The 20,365-nt window shown below is 37.2% G+C and overlaps 1 protein-coding gene across 2 annotated transcripts in view; it reads right to left on the bottom strand.

The window, feature by feature from the left end:
- PCCA (propionyl-CoA carboxylase subunit alpha) overlaps positions 1-20,365 on the bottom strand; it is a 269,931-nt gene that overhangs the window by 104,129 nt on the left and 145,437 nt on the right. For both annotated transcript variants that reach the window (XM_041423356.1, XM_041423355.1), the window contains one exon: positions 1,852-1,954. In XM_041423356.1, the coding sequence (XP_041279290.1) occupies positions 1,852-1,954 (103 nt within the window). The remainder of the gene's footprint in view (positions 1-1,851; positions 1,955-20,365) is intronic.

The following is a 20,365-nucleotide window of genomic DNA, read 5'->3' as shown; positions in this document are numbered from 1 at the left end:
CTCTAAACAACCCTGCTATTAAAAAATAGTTACCTGCTTTTTACATAACTAAGCTCAGGTGCAATTTTTAATACACTGTGTCTTTACAGGTATATGTTTTAAGTGAAACAGACTTCTCTGATGTCATTTATTTCACCAGGTGAAATAAATTTATATTACTTATATTACTTATATTTCCCCAAGTATACAGGCATGGTTAGGGTGGAAATAAAATGCAAAAGCAATTGTCACAAATCCCTCTGACCCAGGCTTTTAGGCACACAGCCAGTTCTAAACTGGCACACCTAATGCATAGGCACCCACTCTTTGACACTGAGGGATGCTCCTGCTTCTCTGCCTAGCAGGAGAAGGTAAAAGCAGTAATTTACTGTAGGGACACAAAGATATGAGAAGGAACTTTCACATTTGTTATTGTTTGAATAACAAACCAAATGATCAAAAATCAGACTCCACATACACCTTGTCACACTGGTTTATACTAGCTGTAATTATCATACTGTTGCAAGACATCACAACTGTTAGCAGTTCCATTTAAAGTGAGAGACAGGTTTGGACTCAAGAAAATCTCTCAAAATGTGTGAACGTATGCAGATGTATGCTTTTGTAATTGGCTGTGCTAAACAGCTCCCTGGTTTGGAGAAGTCTAACTATGGGAATTAGATCTCTGAACACACAGCAGCCAGGGCCTACGCAACACTCACAGCAAGGCTACCCCCACAGCGGCAGGCAACTCTTGTGCTGCAACAAAAAGGTGGAAAGGCTGAGGGCAATGACTGCTCCCGGGAAGGGCTGTCTCTGTCACACAAGCCAGTCCCAGCCCAACTCTAAACGGGGCTGAAATCTGACAGAGGTGTTCTGTTTGAATGGGCTGCATCCAAGTTCACAGGATGCCTGTCAGGAGTATTATGTAGATTTTAAAAACTGCATGCAGACTTGGCCTTTGCTTCTGAAACAACAATTTAGTGAGTAGGTATGTCACTGCCATTCTAAGAAAATCCACCTTATTAAGACCCTTTTGAAACCTTTTACCTAAGAGTCAACAAATACTATACCACTCAACTGCCAATTTAAAAAAAATGTCTCATTTCGGTTGTGGAATCACCATTAACAGACATAAAAATTAGGTCTCCCTACAAATTTATCTTCTTAATACTTCAACCAGCTTGTGTCTTGGCTTTATTCTATTGAACGGCTGAATTACAGCCAGCATTACTGTTCTTCTACTGTCATGGTCTGTCCTTCTGCCTTTCATGCTGACAACATTAAGTGCTTAAGCAATTACCTTAGAACATTTGTAAAAAACAAAAGTTTATATGCATTCATCTGAAGTGAATAAGCACATCCTGAAACACTGGCATTTTACTATGACCACATACAGGTCTACCACAGAGCGCAGAATAATGCCATTCCAGTACGATTGCTTATTCAATTGGCTTGGATCTTTGATTTGTTTTCCTACACACTAGCTTAAGGTAATGCAATTTTTGTCAACATTGCATTTGTTTTCTTGCTCTCATATATTTACAGTGGAGTATAAGATGCTACTTCCAAACAAGACACTAAACAGAATAATTTAGAAACTAATTTAATAAACAATTATACACAAAAATGTTCCACAGGCATGAGCTCTGAGAAATATCTCATAAATATCAGAATATCAGAAATATGTCATAACACTAGCACTATTTAACTGTCAAGAGTTTTGTTTGCTAAGTAACAGCAAAGCCTACTAAAGACAAATCACACATCTATCCTCAGTCAAAGAAAAGATGGAGAATTTTAGCAGGTGTCAAGAATAATATATATACTGACTCAATGCACTGAATTTCCTAGAAAATGAGCAGAACTTACAGAAAATGATGAGCCATGCTTTGAAACTGCAACTGGGTAAATTCCATCTCCTAGATGCACAGAGAGCTCCCAGCTACTTCTCTTTGATTTAGCAATAGGAATTCTAAAAAAGAAACAGAAAGAAGAAAAATTTTTAACAGAGATTTCATGCTTCTCCCAAGTTAACCAGAAGCACTTGCCTCATAGGATAGTCCTGAAGGATAAAAATATCGTTAATCTATAGACACAGTTGGAGAGCATACCCAAAAAAAATATATACTAAATACATTTTTCTGTCAAACAGCATATAAGGAGAAAATACACTCTTACTTTCTTTCTAGATTTGCCTTGACACACTGGGTATGCTGATAAAGTTATAGGAGGCCCTTGAATGCAGCCAGCACTTGCTGCAGAATTAGCTCAAACAAGATGAAAAGCAGATGAGAAAGTGGGTTGGCCGGAGAATAGCAACAGTGCTAACTGGAGCAGTCTTTTCAAGGGCAAAATATAATCATTATTTCTTTAATCTCATTCTCAGTAATCCTTAATTAAAAGTCAATTACAGACAAAAGATTCAGCCAAACAAGTAATACAAGTAATTTTATAACTCGTATACATTTTTAAGTATCTCATCCACAGAGCCCTTCAAGCATACTGAAAAAATAATGATGTATCATCACAGCCCACATGGAGGATTACACCGATTCCTGCAGCATTCTGTGGCTGCACCATTTATCAAGTAACACAGGAAACCTGAATCTTTTCAACTTAAAAAAGCACACACCTGGCAGCAAGGGAATGAGAACTTGAGCCTCCATTGTTCAAAATTCAGAGTGAAACATGCAATTTTCAGCTATTTTATTCAAATGTATATTCATTCTCCATTTCCTCATTCTAACTTCTCGAGTCTCTTCCACTTTGCCATAACAACTGGTGTCCAAAAGTATACTACAACTTTTCTAATGAGTGGTCACCATGTATTACCATGAGCATGCACCACGTGGCCGAAAGGGAAGGCAGGAAGGTGTGATTTACACTCCATTAAAACAAAACCACATTTTGGTATAGTTTTTCTTCCACATTGAGTCTTACATATTTAGATTTTTCTGTAAGAAATCTGTAGGGATAATAATTTTATCACCTTTATGTCTGTTTTAAGGATCGTTTCTGCTATAACAATAATCTATTGTACATTACAGCACTTACTACACCTTTTATTGCAGCCTGCAGAGTCTACCTGTAAACACATTATGCCACGTGCATCCTTCAGAGGATTCAGGTGACCAGTGAACCACATGCCCTCAAAAAGAGTGCTCAGACTTCCTGTGGAATCAATGGGGAGAAGCACCTGTGGGGCCTCTAGAGGTCACAGGAGGAGAAATTATCTGTCCAAGCCAAGGATAATATGCTGACTTGCCAAGTATTTTAACAACTATTTTAAGAACTTTAGATTTTTAGATACCTGAAACTTAAGAAAGCACAAGTTTAAGTATTTAATGAGGCAAGGAGTTTCCAAAAATTGTGCCTTGCCATGTGCCTGAAAAGGGGAAATGGAAATGCTAAATATATCAGACACAAATAGATGCATACTAATCCTTAGTTACTTCTGGATGCAACCCAAGTAAGGCCTACATCAAATTTCACCAAACACCTTAGCTCACCTCTATCACTACCCTAAAAGTTCACAAGACAGATATTGAAAACAACCTGTTCCTGTGCTAACGATGTCAAGCATCACCTTTCACATTTAATATAGTGACAATTGTCAAAACAATAAATCTGAGGAGTTTTCTATGGTTTATTGGGTGCAATGTCATTTCTCAGCAACTCACATTGGAATTCCTGTATGTCACCAAACATTTAGACTGGCTGATAGGAAACGTGACAGACACAGGAGTTCCTGAAGAAGAGGAAGAGGAATTTCCTGCACAGGTAGCAGGCAGCAAACTGAGAGATGTTTTCATTGCACTTCCTGGTATCAGAGCACCAGAAAGGAGGAATACAGGCAGCACCTGGTTAAGTTCTCCACGACACTCCACTGCAACAACCAACAGGATTTCACAGTTTATAGCAACTTCATATTTCTTACATTAGAACCAGGACCACATCACAAACTCAGCTTAGTAGATCTGCTCCACTGGTGTCATGAGATTCCTTACAGCCTTGCTGGCACAGCCCTTCTTCATATTGCATTTGACTGGAAGTGACCTCATGAATCTGGCTGCTGGCCATCAAAGGAAAGACAGCCTTGTTCTCCAGCAGGGATTATTTTTGTTCAGTCCTGTCTTGCTGAGCTTTGTCAAGTGTATCTCCAAACAGGATGCATGCATCTTGAAAGGCATGACTATCATCACTGCTTTGCCTGGGTTTCAAACAGCCACATAACTCCTCTCTGCAACACCAGTGGCCAGGAGGGCACGGTCCAGAGCTGCATCAAATATACAGCAAGTTGTACTTCCTTTCTGGAATTGCTAGATCCCTTTGCACAGGGACATTTTTCAACTTTGCTAATCAGCTTTGCCTGTGCTTTTTAACTATAACTCACACTGGCTAGAACATATACTTACATTAGCTCATGACAATCCTATTTCTTCATTAAACCAAATTCCTTTCAAAGAAATTATCTTGTAGTAGACTCCATTTTGATAGGATTTGTGGGTAGGGAATGTTCATATAAATAAGGATTACAAAGTCCAAAAGTAAGGATCAAAGTCTACGTTTGTTGAATATGAAAACGAAGTTGCTCATGTTCATGAACTGCTTTAGAAATTCAGAAGTTTCTGCCAGGCTAGGAAACGAGATTTGTTGTGGGGTTTTCTGTTGTTTTGTGGTGTTTTGGGTTTTTTTTAATCCGAGTGCATCCGAGTGCATGGGAAATTGTATTTGTTCTTGGCCAAGGTTGCTCCCTTAGCTGAGAAGACTTTTAAGTGCTCCCAAAGAAAGCATCTGAACTCTAAATATATTTCACACTAGTTCACAGAAAATTCCCCAAACTTCTGGCTACTCTCGAAATATAGAACTTTTAAAATTCTACATAATAGGCTTAAATCCAACATATTGTATTCACAGAAAAAATAATCCCACTGAAAATAAAAATAGTGCAATTTTTGCTATCACAAAAAAAAAAAAAAAAAAAAAAAAAAAAAAAAAAAAAAAACAAAAAACATTAGGCACTTTCCTTCCAACCCTAGATTCAGAGTCCACACAGTATGTCTTTCCTAGGGTTCAACATGCCCTCATTTTTTTCTCCCAGTTTTGGCAAATGACATATCATCCAATAAAATTACTTCATTTGCCTATAAAGATCACTGGGTGCAGGAAGAAACACAAGTTTCACAGCAAGATGAGTGCCAGGTGGATGGGGAGCAGGGCCACGGAGAACTGTGAGCTGCTGATCCTTGCCAGGAGCATTACACACAAAAGGACAGAGAGAGCACAAAGGCAGCACTGCAGTCACAACAACAGGAGATGGGTGGAGAAGGGGGCTATAAACTCCTTCCACACTAAAATGGGCAGTTCTGAACCTCTCCACTCCAAATTGCCTTCTAAGGGGAATCATCACAAGCACAGGAACACAGCTGAAGAGTGATGGCCTGGCTTTAAGTCATAAAGGCTTTACTCCAAAGCACCAATTACAAAAGCATGTAAGCAACACAACAAGAAAAACAGCAGCATTTGCTGGCTAGTTAGCAAGCTCTACTGCTGTTTGTTCAACTAGAGATGTAGTCTGTGTAGAAATGTATTATGTCCCTTTTACCCCTAAATGTCGTGTGTAGAAGAAGACACTTGAGAATAACACAGCAACCAAAGCTCCTGGTTTCTTTGCAACTTTTCAGTGAGGAAAAGCAGACAACTGCTAAAAATTTTAGGTCGACACATACTTACTGTGCTCATGGAACACATTAAACTATTATCTATTCTAGTCAAAAACAAGCAATGAAAGAAAACAGACACTCACAAAAGCAAATCAAGTAATAACTCTGCCCTGGCCATTTTGATTGTCACCAATCAATCAGATAGAAGGAACTCAATAAAAACTACAATTTTCTGCAGTTTGTGGCAAATAAACTTCCCTCTCCCTATTACCACTGACAATGTAAATGAGTTAGGATGTTACCAGCTCCTAAAGGATCAAAAAATTGAGTATAGATTTTAATACTTCCAATTCAAAATATGTCTTCTAATGCTGAGGTGGAAAACACAAATTCCTCTTCACTTCTGATATTTTTGCTGCATAATACTTTATGTAAACAGAGAAATCCCAAACTATCATAACAAATCCTCCCGTTTGAAAGATTACAAGCGCTTGAAAACCACATTATGTGACACTCCATAAAGCTGGTTTTCAATTGTGCAATTACCTATTCAGCAGTTAAATAAAAGTGAAATATTGACTTAAAACAATGTTAATGGTCAAAGAATCATTAAGAAATCCTTCATCATAACTTTCACAGCAGGTGGCCTGTAAAATGATCAAGAATAATGTGCTGGATTCTGTAGCCACCAAGGTCAGTTTCTGCATACAAATCTTGCAAAGGGAGAAAAAAAGACCTTCAGAAAGTGGGCCATTCATCTGAACCAAGTTCAGAGAATTTCCAGCACTGTGAAAAGATATGTTATGCAAGCACATAGATGTATTCAGTGGGGGTAGACTGAACCAGCTACATGGAGACTACAAAGGAGCCCTCCCATGGCTCATGAATAAGTCGAGGAAATGATCAGAAAAAAATGCAGAGATGTTTAGACAGATGGCCCACTTAAAATGCCTGGGACAGGGCATAAGCAATTTTAATGAAACTTTAGATCTACCATATAAATTGTTTCTTATTTTCCCTGCCCTCCCCCCACCCCTCCAAAAAAAAAAAACAAGAAAGGCAAATAGAAATTAAACAACTCACATAAGAGCCCATCTTGCAATGAAAAAAATCCTAAAAATAAACTCACAAACCACCAAAAAAAAAAACCAAAAAAAACTAAAAAAGGGAAGTAAATATCACACTTTTGAGCATTATTGGTTTAATAAGTTCATATGCAAAGAAATATCCTTCAGAGAACCTTCAGCTATCAGATGAATATAAAAGCAGGGAATGGATAGATTAAAAGAATTCTAAACAGAAGTGTACTGCCAAACAAAACACAAATCTAAGCTTTAGTATCTGAGTACTTTCAACACTTTCCAACATAAAAGTTCATCATCACACAGAAAAGATAAAAGCAGCACTTTCACAGGATTATTTTAAGAACCAAAAATTAAGTGCAAGGAACCTAAGAATCTGGGAATGTTTTATTCAGCAATTTGAAGTATTTTCTGTATCTATTCACGCACATTTTCTACATATATTCAGACTGGTCTATCTATACATATCATGTGCCCTTTTACATTAAAATAGGTTCTCCTTCTTCCTGCTTTATATGTGCATACATATACAGGTACCCTTTTCACTGTGAATATGAAAATATACCATCATTAGACTAAATTATAGTTCTTCATATGTCATATAAAATAATAACCTCTACCAGCCTGTGTGCCAGCTGATCAGACAAAGGCTGAAAGAATTACTCAACAGTTCTATCAAAAAGGTTTTACATTACATTTTCTTACATATCACATTGAGATCAAGAACAAATATGCATATTTATAACCTATACTCTATTTGAATAGTGACCACAGGAAAAAAAGAAATTATATGGAAGGTAAACTATAAAATAAAAAGCAATGCTTTAAAAGGATGCTATGGAGTGCACTGTGCTTTGATTCAGAACAGCATACATCTGGATATTCCCTTTTCCTTTAACAGAAGCTTTTTGAGCCATTTGCACTGACATAAGAGCCTGCAATGCAGTGACCAACAAAAACCTCAGCAGTGAAACCCAGATGAGGGCCAGAAAAACACTTATAAATCTAGGGTGAATTTATCTGCCCAGACCTAAGGGTATGACTCAATGCCTTTCATGTCTATTTAACTAATAATCTTGCAAAGAACTTAGCTCACCCTGGCTAAGCTGCTTCCCCTGTGGAGGTCTCTAAACATGCAGGGCTTGGGTCCTGCAAAGAGAGACACCCTAAGCCAAATGCTTTACAGCCAGCATCCTCAGCAGCCTGGCAGGGGCAAGGAACGAGGGGCTCCTCGGCCAAAGCTGTCTCCACAGTCTTAACAAGAAATTATCCCCCAAACATACAAGCAAACAACAATTCTAAGCTTCTTGAAAGATCTTTCGTGACTCTTGTAGCTTTAAATCTATCAGATAAATGAAGTAGGACTGCTGTTATTGCCTGTCTTGATATAACAAAGTCATGTTTGCAGAGTGCATGTTCAAAGAATCAAAGATCCATGCTGTCAGTCTTCCTCAGTCTGTGGGGGGTCACATCCACCTTCCATCTCTCAAGAGAAAGAGCCAGGGCCCAGGTAAGCCCTGGGGAACCCACCACCCTTATCCTGCTGATGGTAGGAAGGAATGAGAGATTCATGGAGGCTCAGACAATTCATGGAGACTCAGGTTTGCATTCTTTGGGACAAAAAGTTTTGGCACTTGATCCTACTGCCGGGAAACTTCTATGCACTTAGCATTAGTAAACTGCAGGAAACACAGTAACCCTGGGAGCTGCCAGAAGAGCCCAAGACCTCTCAGTTTCAGAAAAGCGTCAGACTGCCCAGTACATCAGCAGGCAACAGCATACCTTGAAAATTTCAAATAAATAAATGTAAAATATATCTGAAACTGGTTTGCTCTCCTATGACATGTTAGGGCCTACTTTATTATTTGGTTTCTGTTGCAAAAAGCAAACATCACAAGCATTAATGCTGGATAAGAGATCCTGCTATTTGTCTCATTGCAAGCATTTGTGAAATAAGCAGCAAGGAGCAATCAAATCAAGTGTTCACAAGTACAGAGGAAAAAACATTTATTTTTAGTGTAATTTACAAGTCTGTGTGTCTAATCTGTTTTTTCAACCATCTTTTATTTACCAAAGGAGGAACCACCTGCAAGCAGGTGCTTTTAATCAGATCAGTCAACAATACTGACTTGTACGTGCTAACAACTGTTATTGAGAGAAAAATCTAAAAATCTGTTTGTCATCAAAAAAGTTGGGGCTGTTTCTCCTCCAACTGAAGTGTTTCATTTCATAACTTTGTTGTTTTCCAAAACATTGATTTTTTACTTTTTTAAGAGAAATTTAGCAGTTGGCAAAACTAATAATAATCATTTACTCTGTAAAAGGAAAACAGTAAAGATCTTTTCCTATACAATTTTTCCCTTATTTCCTTAAGCAAAGAAACTAATTGTGCAGATATTTAAGAATAGTCTTACAATAATTACCTCACTTTCTTTTATGTGTAAAGAGCTTCAGAAGAAGCCACTGTGATGGAGTAGAGAGGACTAAAGCTCCTCTGTTAACGTCATCCAGTAGCAGTTATGTACTTTCCTATAACATGATGAAGTTGGGACGTAGCTGCCTGTTGGGCGGTCTGTTTCCTACACCTCCATTCAAAAAAGGGCTCTTCCCAGTAATCATGTGCTATTTTTCACTTTGTATTAAGTTTAGAATATTAAAGGTTTGCTGTCCCCATTAAAAATAGGCAGAAGGAAATGCTAAGCTACTAATATGAAAATGAGGTGAAGTGATTAAAAATTACATGTAAGTTTGATAAGGAAATAATCCAATTTTACTTCTACATATAAGACTACTTTCCATGCTCTCTTTTTTGAAACATCCAGGCAAACTTCATGCTAGGTTTGCTATACTCATCTCAGTAGAGAAATCTGCCTACCGATCTTGAGCTCAATTGCCACTAAGAGCTGTAAACCTGAATCAAAACAGGTGCTTTAGTGCTTTAATCTGTCATCCCTTCTTTCAGAATTTCAGTTATTCAGCCCCTTTTGTAACAGAAGTTCCGGAGAGTATGATAACTCGGAAGTAACAGGACAATATACAGGGGCTGTGATACTATCAGTGCTGTACCTCAGATCAGGAGGAGTTCGCAAATCAAATTTATCCCAACCACCTGCACTTTGATTGCTTCGGATCACACTGCAGAATGGTCTTGGGACGTGCAAATCAGGCCCCTTTGTGATGAAGCAAGGCAGAAACCGGTTCCAGAGCTGCACCCAGCACACTCCAGTCACAAATGGACATTCAGTTCACAAGACTAGACTAAATCTAATAAAAAGTCAAATACATAAAGTGAGAGTATGAGCTCCTCATCATGAAGAAGATGGTACACTTGTACTGGTACACTCTCTAATGACAGCTAGATTAGTTTTTGAATAATCCTTTATTCCCATGAAGATACTGTTATCTTAGTGACAATTTCTGCAATTGCATTCTCTCAAATTCCTAAATTCAGTATTTAGTCTAGATACTAAAGGGAGAAAAAAAAAAAAAAAAAAACAACCCACCCTCTGACATTTAAATTCAAGCTCAACTCCTCTTATTTAGTTGCACAACAAAAGTTATGTTAGGAAGTGTTTAATACCTACCAGCTCCTGCCAGCTGAAAGCAAAGAAAATACTGTGAAGTGACGCATATTTGAAAAATTTTTCAGCAATTGTGGAGGAGAAAACGCATATTTTACAATCAAATTTTTAAATTCCATTTTGAAAAAGTCATGGCCTGAGCTGCCTCAATCTTTTTAGATAACCTTTTGAACAGGTTGCCATTTCCTCAACTATCACTAATTTACAAACTTAATCCAAAAAACCACGTTAACCTATCTCATTCAGAGATACACATCTGACCCACAGGCACTAACAACAAACTGAAATACAGTGTTTCCTTAAAGAACAAAATTTTTAAAACCCAATATAGTGAAACTTTTCAGTACCTGCTGAACTTACTAAAGGAGGCACACTATCAAGATTGAGAGACAAGATAGCACATAGCAACTACTACAGCCAAGGGACAAGGAAAGACATCAGAATAAAGCCATCTCTGAGGAAATTTGGCAACAGCACAGAGGGCAAGAACACTGGCCTTCTTTAAGGTCCACAAGGAATACAATGTGCAAACTAAGGAAAAATTTTAAATTATACTAGCTAACCAAAATACAACTCCCAACCTTAGGCCAAACTGAAAGCACCTTTTTAGAGAACACCACCTCCAAAAATATTTTTGAGATTTTTGTTAAGAGCTGTGTATTGAATGCTGTCTTTGCTGTGGTTTACAGTTTCATTTAGGTCTCACCCTTTTGATCTGCCAGTCCCCTTGGAGCTAACCAGATTGTATTGCCAGAAGTATGGAATTTCTGCCACACTTTGTAGGACTCATGATTTGACCTGGTCTCTCCAAAGCCTGTCAGATATGCAATATCCCAAAGGCATATTATTTAAAATAGAATTACACTTATGTTTTTGTGCATCTTGGAAAACACAAAGCTTGCACCAGATTTCAGTAGAGTTCCAGATTATTGCAAGAGCTCAGCCATCACACAGAGTTTATCACCTCCCACAAACTTGTTGCAGCAGAACCAAGAGTCCATCCAAGAGCTTAACCATCTCATGCCAATGAAATCAGTTTGGGAATAAAGCTGTATTGATCATGTTTTTCTGTTGTGCTTTCTCCTCTATAAGAGATTTAATTCAGACAATACATAGAATGCACATTCAGGATGGTCCACAGTCCTGAAAAAGGATGACCAGATTTTCCTTGCTAGCCATCCTATGTGCCATAATGTAAGAAACAGAAGCTGGCCAAGTGCTGGGATTCATTTGGAACTCTATGTTTTTCTAGACAGGGCCTGGCTTTTTAAACTACCTGCACAAGAACTAGTGCTGGGTGACAACACAGGTATCAATGATGTATCTACCAAAACACGGGTAAATGTGATTACAGCATTTGGCTAGAAGTACTCAAGCCAGTTTCCAGCAGGCAATGTCACAGCTACTTCCCCCCACTACATGTAAGAAATGTGGCATATTTCACAGATTCTAAAGCTTTGTTCTCTGTTTCTTCTGCACTAGACTCCTATGAAACAGATTAATGCCACTAATTCTGTTCAGTTAAAGAAAAAAAACATAGCAGATGACAAAACCCCCAAAAGTTCATTAAAAATTATATTAGATAACATAAAACATGCCTATCTCCAACGAGCACTCGTACGTCATGTCTAGACAATTACAGCACATAGCAGAGCTCAGTGACTCTCATTACCTTCCATACATCACCCCCTACACTTCCAGCTCACATCCGGCACTCACACCACTGAGCTTTCAGCACCTAATATTAACCATCTTTTCCCTTCCTAACTAATGCAAAGAGAAAGGTACCTCTCACAATGAGTTAGACCTGAAATTGGCTGAACTACCTTTAGGTAATGCTCAGCTATATTTTTTTACATTACTTAGGCACTACAACTCTCAGCCACAGAAACACAGGCATCTAATAATTTAAGAGTGATACATATTCAAAAGTTGGTAAATATCTATTGCCATCTATGTATTTTCATCCTTTTAATAAAACATCTGCCATTGTTCATATTATGGTCTCACGAGTAAAGAGAAGAAAGACAGTATAAAAAAAATGTGTAGGGGCTTCCAACTTTGCTAAAGTTATATACATCAGACCTGAAAGAAGGAATTTGAGAATTATTAAACTAGGGTTGAATGTGAAGGACAAAAAATTTGTAACAGCTAGTGCCTTATTCTCAGTACTAATACAAAAACTTTTGCTCACTAAGTTTTCTGCTAAGGTTGGAATTAGAGAAGCCAGGCTGTGCAGGTGGGATAAACCTTATTGATGATGTTTATTTTAGCATAATCATGGATCAATACAGAATGGGGACATAAAAATGGCTGTACTGACTTGCCTAAATATCCATCCAGTCCAATATTCAATGATAAACAGTAGAAAGTTAAATAAGGTCTAAGAAAAGCCTAAGAATATAGTTACACTTCTACAATGTACTTAACTGTAAGTTCCATCTCCTTCCTTTCCTTTTTGCCCAGACAATTAGCACTAATCAGTGCAGTTCAGTAATCAACAAGGAAAAGAATAAATATCCTAAATATATAAATAACATAATATATTAAAATGTACTATACAAGTACATTTTATAATGCTATGGAAAAAATTTCCTTTAAGCATTACCTTTTATACATCCAATTATTATTTAATGAATATAATTACACATAGATGATACTGTAATACTTATTAACCCAATACACATACGTTTTTCTGAGAATAGAAACATTCTATAAACAAGCATGAATAAACAAATTGCATGTGATCCAAAAGGATGCTTAAAAAAAACATTAGGATATTTGACTGAAAAAAACTAATTTTGAACAGAAATGCTAAAATGTGAAGTAAAATTGTTGTACAAACATGAGGAAGATCCAAAATATTTTTGAAATACACTTTCAGCTGTAGTGTATTGCAGCTGAAAGAGGATACCTAAAAAATATGTTCAAAACTGGTTTTCACAACTTTGCCTTCAGCCCCACTCCTTCCTGTGCACTCACCGGCTGAGGGAATCCATAGACAATATCCACGTTCTCCCTCAGCCCAAAGTTTCCTTGTTTATACCCAACATAATTTTTCTAAAATGCAAATTACTTACTGCAACCCCTCTGGACATTCTTGGATGAGACACTAGCCTTGTGTGCTGATTTTGGCTAGGGTAGAGGTCATTCTCTTCATGGTTGGTGGCTGGGGTTAAATCACAAAAGTCCTTATCTCGGAATAGTTATGCTCCACCCTGAGCCTATTTACTCATAAAGGTTCACTTCAATACAAGTGTTAAGTCTTGGGAAGAGGCAGCCTGTAGTAGAGGCAGACATGTCATGTCCAAGATCAAAGAACAGAAAAAACCCACAGTGAATAGAAGAATAAGGAGGACTTAATATTAGTAAGCATCATAAAATGATTGTGATTTGAGGATACAAGTAACAAGAATAAAGGCTTTGCTGCAGGGGAGGCAGCAGGGCAGGCAAGAAAGAATTTAAAGAAAAGTGCTCTCACTAGGCTCAAGGAAACAAACAGGGTAAAGTTGTCTACCAACACTAACAGCTAGGTGCAGCCAGATGAGGACCTGCTTTAAATTTCAGTATCTGGTAGAAAAATGGGCAGCAGGGCCAAGAGAAAATCATTACTGTGTCATCAAGGTATGTCACCATCTCTGCCACCATCATGCCAGAGAGAGGAGATTCAGAAACACATATCATAACACCCAGGGGTAAAGACAAAAGCTTAAAGCCTAGGAACCCAGATTTTTTAGAAGCATTTTTTTTAAACTGGACTTAATATGCAAATAATTTATTTGTGTCATCTCACTATTAACTGCAGCAAGACTAATTTTCCTAAACACCACAGAGAGACAGGATAAAGATCTGTCATCTCCTTTCTAAGTCCATGGGTAAACATCCCTGGTTTCAAAAGAACGAGGTCCTGTGCTGTTCTTTCCTGCCCAGTCTTTCTCACACTACAGGCTTTGAAGATATATGTTAAAGGGAAGCCACAGCCAAAACAAACTCCAAGCACCACATGTAATTACACAGAAAAGAATGGCCTGTGAAAGATATTAAAGAATCATCCATAATCATAAAGAATCATCCATAATCATAAAAGAAAAAGTCATCTGAGCAGTCTCAACACAGATCCAGGGGAAAATATCTGAGTCTTGGAATACTTCTGAAGAAAAAACAGAAATCAGTATTACATCTTTTTTACTTAAGGCACCATCTACCCCAAGTATCCCATTGAAAATACAACGGCACATCCACATAGCTTTCCTTCTAAGATTCACAATACCTCCCAGTTACAAAACCAAAAATACACAGCTACCTGTAATGCAGGTAGTAGATGAGTGATTTTGAGATTGCAAATATCAGGGATGAGATTCAACTCCAAGACAGCACATAGCAACACTATTAGCAATGTTACCTCTCAAATAATTCTCCCATTAGAATTATACAAAACTGCACAGTCACAAACCAGCAAATAAGCCTGTAGGTCTTGCATACAAAGAAATTAAAAATATTCCTTTCTTTTAGCATTCTTTGGTAATGCACATACCAGGAATATTTTAAAACAAAAGTGAAGAAAGAGATCTCCAAGACTTCTGAGACAAAGGTAGGGCTTATTTTTCTCCTCAAGAAAATATCTCTTCAATATTTTTATTTAAACTCACACACTGAAATTATACAGAAGAGACCCACCTCTCTGAAAGATGAAAAGAAAGAAGTCTTAGCTCAATCTTGTATGTTTACACTTTTAGTCTTACCCTTAAACAAGACTGAATTGAGCATAACTGCACTGAATGTTTAGCCTCTACACTGGTATATCAAATTTCAAGTCAACAGCTCTTTTATTTAAAATATGTTAGATAAAAAGGTAATATGCTCTCTGTAAAGAGCTCCCTGGAGGTTAGAAGAACCAATAAATTAACTGTTACCATATGCTTGGCTCCTTTTGGCAAAATTCAGTAACAAAACACTGCCAAACCTCTTTAGGCAAGCAATAACATTTGGTAGCTTATAGCACAACTTGGGAAAATAGAAAACTGAGCAGAAAGCTTGGAAAATAATGGAAGAAACTTCATTTCTATCCTTCGATAGTTAGCTACATGCTGTTGGAAGAAAAATTCTAACAAAGTCAACTTTATGGGTCTGATCTATGGCAAACAGTTGTCTTCTCAAGAAACACATACTGGGTTAGTACAGTAATCAAATATTCCATATTTGTTTTTTTTAAACAACAATAGATATGCATGACCTATTTTGAAAATAGGAAGGTTTGCAAAATTAGTATTCTGAAGTGTTAACATGCATATTATCAGTGCTTTCACTATGGGTTTATTTCATTATAAATGAGAAAGTCTGGGCTTATTTGCAATGCAGTGTTCTTAGATTTTACTTACCATAAAATTAAATACTTCCCACCCCTTCCTCCTATATCTTTTATACCTATGTAATTGAGACTAGATTGTGACAGAGAAAAGGCCTTTAACACTACACCTCTAATTATAGTTATAGACTGGGTATTTTCAGGACATCTATTACAGATATTTTCTAATACCAACAAAAAAAAAGTAATCAATGTTTTTTCATATGTGAAAATGTCCATTTTATTTTATTTTTGTAATCATCTATGAAAACACAAATTCATTATTATTCTTATTTCCAATAAAATGGTTATAGCCTGTTCTTCATGCCATGATGGTTGGTATGTAGAGGAAAAACAGATACTTGAAAATCCCATATTTCTTAAATCAACTGCATCATCCCAATAAATTCTAATTTTGATGTATAAAAAATATTTGTTATTCGGCTTACAGTTCCACACACATCTGGCAAGCAACGTGAAGTAGGTTGACACGTATAGGCCAGACATTTCACTTCTTAAAGTCATGTTATTGCATGGTTAATCCTATATTTGGATTAATTTGATACAAGCACTTACAGGTAAAAATAATCCCAAAGTATAGGTCTAAAGATTATAATAATAAGCCTCTGGAAGGTTTTACCAGAGGAAAAATATTTTTTACCATTCTATGGATGTTTGCCTCATTCAGCCATTTGGGATTTTATTAATAATCTTCTCATTACTGTATTCATCTTCCGATTTATTATTTTTTTATTTTAAGTAAGACAATTTCTGTGAAGACTTGACACTGAAATCAGAGACTTCATTACCCTGCAAAATATATCCACATTTTAAAGTATTTAAGAGGGTTAAACAAAATGCAAAAATTTAATGCAACATTAAGCATGTGAAATAAAAACTTGATTGCCTAAAGCAAGCATGCTATGCTGTTACCCTGGTGACAGGTTAAAAAAGGATTGTGAGCTGAATGGCTGTATGATATGAAATTAAAATGTTTCACATTGAACAATCCAAAATGAATTGGGAAAGGTTAGAGCAGAGGAGAGAGAAATCAATTCTCCAATGGCAATGGTGAATGGAAGTGAAGTCTGAATAGGATCTGCCAGTGGGGTGCAACAGCTGCCAAATATCCTGCAGCCAAAGAATTACAATAATACTGATGAAGTGTGCAAGAGCTTTTGGAATCATTGCAGGGAACAGAGAAATACTCCTACAATAATGAGGCCATTCTGTGTCCCATCCCACTTTTGCAGCTGAATCAAAGGGAAAAGAAACGGTTGAAAATTGTAAAACTGAACAACAAAGGTATAAACGAATTACCTATCCCTTCAATCAGTATCTTGTATTTAACTACAGCCTCTGTGAACATGAATGAAGTAAGCATGCTAAAGAATGGACAAATCAAGACACATACATGTAAAAGTATGCAGACAATATTGAATGAGAGTCTTGTTTCCTATATATTTTGTTGACAACATTTCTACAGCAACAGCATCCAGAATAAGCTGTACACTACACAAACAGCAGGACACAACCAGCGCCTCAAGGAACTATACAAGGTCAGGTGCTGATGGTCATGCTTATCTTTAATAATCCTAGAAAAGAAATATCAGCAAAACTTCTCATGCGAATGCAATTACAGATGTATTTACTGAGCTTAGAGACCCCAGACGTCAAGAAAAACATTGCCCTTCCATAAAATTATCCTACACAACTTCATTTCTGCCCTTGGAAACTCCAAGTAAAATACTCAGAGGAAGACAAAAACATATCCTAAAAATACCTGTGAAATGACCAGGGAGCACATGGCAATTAGCACACACCTTGTCAGTTTTACAGTTTCACGCATACACATTTTACACACAGACAAATATTAAAGAACAGGTTTAGGAGGTGTAAACCTGCATGAGAGGAAATAATAGTTGGGCTTATAGAGGGGATCAAAGTAAATTAAATAGAGAGAGGTCTTGTAAAGAGAGGATCTTGCAGAAGAGGTCATAAGCAAAGCATAGATGAGAAAAGGGCCAGATTAACAACTAAAAAATGGACAGGAATTTGGCAGCACAAGAGAAAACATTCACATTTCTATATTATGCAAATTCAAGTTTCAGCATTAAGTGAACAGTAGCTACAGAAGCGATAAAGCTCTTACAGCAGATGCTGTTTTCCCAGAAGACATGGTGAAAATAAAAAATAAACATAGGGACTTAGCCAGGTCCATTTACTTTAGTGAAAGCCTTTCCCACCAGCAATTACCTCAGCAAGATGTGGGGATCTTCCCAAGAGATGTTCCCTGAGACTCAAACTTTAAGTAATTATTATCTTCATAATTTCATAATGGTTAGCAACTCTAAAGATTGAGCAAGTGTGGATTCCTGAGTGCCTAGAACACATTTCTCCCTACAAATGACAGGGATAACAAGCTATGAAAACTTCCCATGACAGACTGCTCTACTCCTGGAATAGATGTTTAGGAATCATATGGAACATATGGCTGTGCTTTCAAACAACTACAGAAGTATCGTATATTACCTGTGTTTTCAATCTGACTGCAGTAATTTAATCAAATCAAATCAAAAAATACCATACACACACTCTGTAGAATCATAAATGCTACCTTAACATCCCATTTCAATTTTTATCTTTTCCACAGAAGCTCATTCACAACTGACAAAAAATGCATGTTTCATTTATTTGCAGCTACTTCTTTATTTCTAGCACATATAATCCTCTTTCTGTGATAAACAACTGAACAACCAAGAAGAGCAAATAATATCAGATTTAAAGACATCGAGAATATTATATAGGGCATCTGGTTTTGTAGTTATTAAGCAAGATTACCAAAAAAAATATACAGTAATGACTCACAAGAGGTCAAAAGAACAACATTAGATAACGGCTAGAGAGACAAGAGGGTTACCACAACCAGAAAAGCTCATTATAAACAAGGATTTCACATGAAAAAGAGGAGAACAGGGCCTTAGTACCTTGCGAGTCTACAGCAAAAGAGAAGACCACACAGTGAACAATGGTGCGAAGCTGCAGTAGTTACACAAACCTACCAAAAACTTTCCAAGGCCTAACAGTAAATCATGGGAAGAATGCTGGACTTGTTGAGCAGGGGACCAGAACAGTAAGGATAAGGCAGTGTTGTTTTCATGAGCTAAGGATGACTGCATAACTCCAAAGTGGGGGAATGAAGAAAGCCACAAGTAGGCTGGAATCGATCAACCGTACTGATGAAAACAAAGCAGTTTATCTTTACATAGAGGGTATCTCTAGGACAGAGCCAAGTATACATGTTTAGCTACACTTGCAATAACGTGCAAGTTCATGTTCATGCTACAGTTCTAGGGAAGAAATAAAAATTAAATTCACATAATACAATTGATATAGTTCAGCAGTGCCTGTGCCGAAAGCAAGAACTCTCTCTTTCCAAGAGGCCGGTTCAGATGACTCCAGTGAATTTTCATGACATCATCTTCCTTCTTTTTAAAATTAATGTAACATAACCTTATTTTGTGCTGCTCCAGCAGTGCAAGAGAGCCAGAAAGCTTTGCTATTGGGCAGCTGATCATCCTTCCATATGGGGAAGCCCTAGGCTGGCAAAGAGCTGGCTCTGTCCCAGACTCCAGCAGGGTAATAGGTGTAGTCTCTGTGAGAGCAAGGATGCCTGAGAGGTGCGGGACTCTACTGCTCTCTGAGCCATTTCCTCGCTGCCCTATGATCAAGCAATGGCAAGGCAAACACCAGTATAGCTGTACTGAATCAAACAGGCAGGAACACAGAATAATTCATTCAACATAAAGCTACATAAATTAATTTCTGTTCTTGCAGGTCACGAACCATTTTATATTCACTGCACTGGACCCCTGGATTTCAGAATTTTAAAACAAAAATTGAGCCCAGCTATTTCAGAACTTGACAAAAACTTGCTTGTATTTTAGCTTTTCACTATATACTTTCCTTCCTGGGAAAATATTATTTTATGCTTAGAAAGCATAATTCATTTTGGGTCTCAAACTACTTCATACATGTTGATAAAAAGATATTTACAAAACCTCAATGGGGCAGCAAAGTATTAAGTCCACTTTGCCTTTTTGTAAACTGAGGTCAAATTCAACTCACTTCTCTAACATCCCACAAGAACAGTTTAACTCAAGACTCTCAATCCAGTCTTCTATATTAAACACACAAGCAAGAAAAACCTTTAGTGTTTTTTTTCTTGCTAGTAATTTAAAATGTTTTCCAATGTCTTACCATCTTTTTGTGTGTAGTATCAGGTAATATGGGCATGCAGCCTCACTGTTTTTTTTCCAAGTCATAAATGATGAAAGGGTAAAACCCATAGAAAAATTAGGAAAATACACTTAGCAGCCAACACAAGCTACACATAGGAAGTGCTGTAGGCAATTGGGTTTAGAAGTATAAACATCACATTAGTAGACCCATGAGATAGCATGATGTAGCCACACCTGGAGAGACACTCTCCTATTCCCCTCCCAACCCACTAATGAAAACAAGTCTGAAGCCAAAATGTGAAGATTCAACTGTACAACATCATTTCTGGTCTCAAAGGCTAACTACATCAAACAGACATAAAATAAGCTGGATTCACTTCAGCCAAAATATGTTTCCACTTGAAACAAGATCAAGTTCTGTCTAGAAGACCTTGGGGTTTTACTAGATGCTGTAAATCTGTTCAGCAGCTGT

Source organism: Onychostruthus taczanowskii, unplaced genomic scaffold (assembly GCF_017590055.1).
Source record: "Onychostruthus taczanowskii isolate IOZ18803 unplaced genomic scaffold, ASM1759005v1 scaffold77, whole genome shotgun sequence".
Classification (NCBI taxonomy): Eukaryota; Metazoa; Chordata; class Aves; order Passeriformes; family Passeridae; genus Onychostruthus; species Onychostruthus taczanowskii.
Note: the sequence above shows the minus strand (reverse complement) of the source record. Positions and strands in the feature narration are given on the sequence as shown.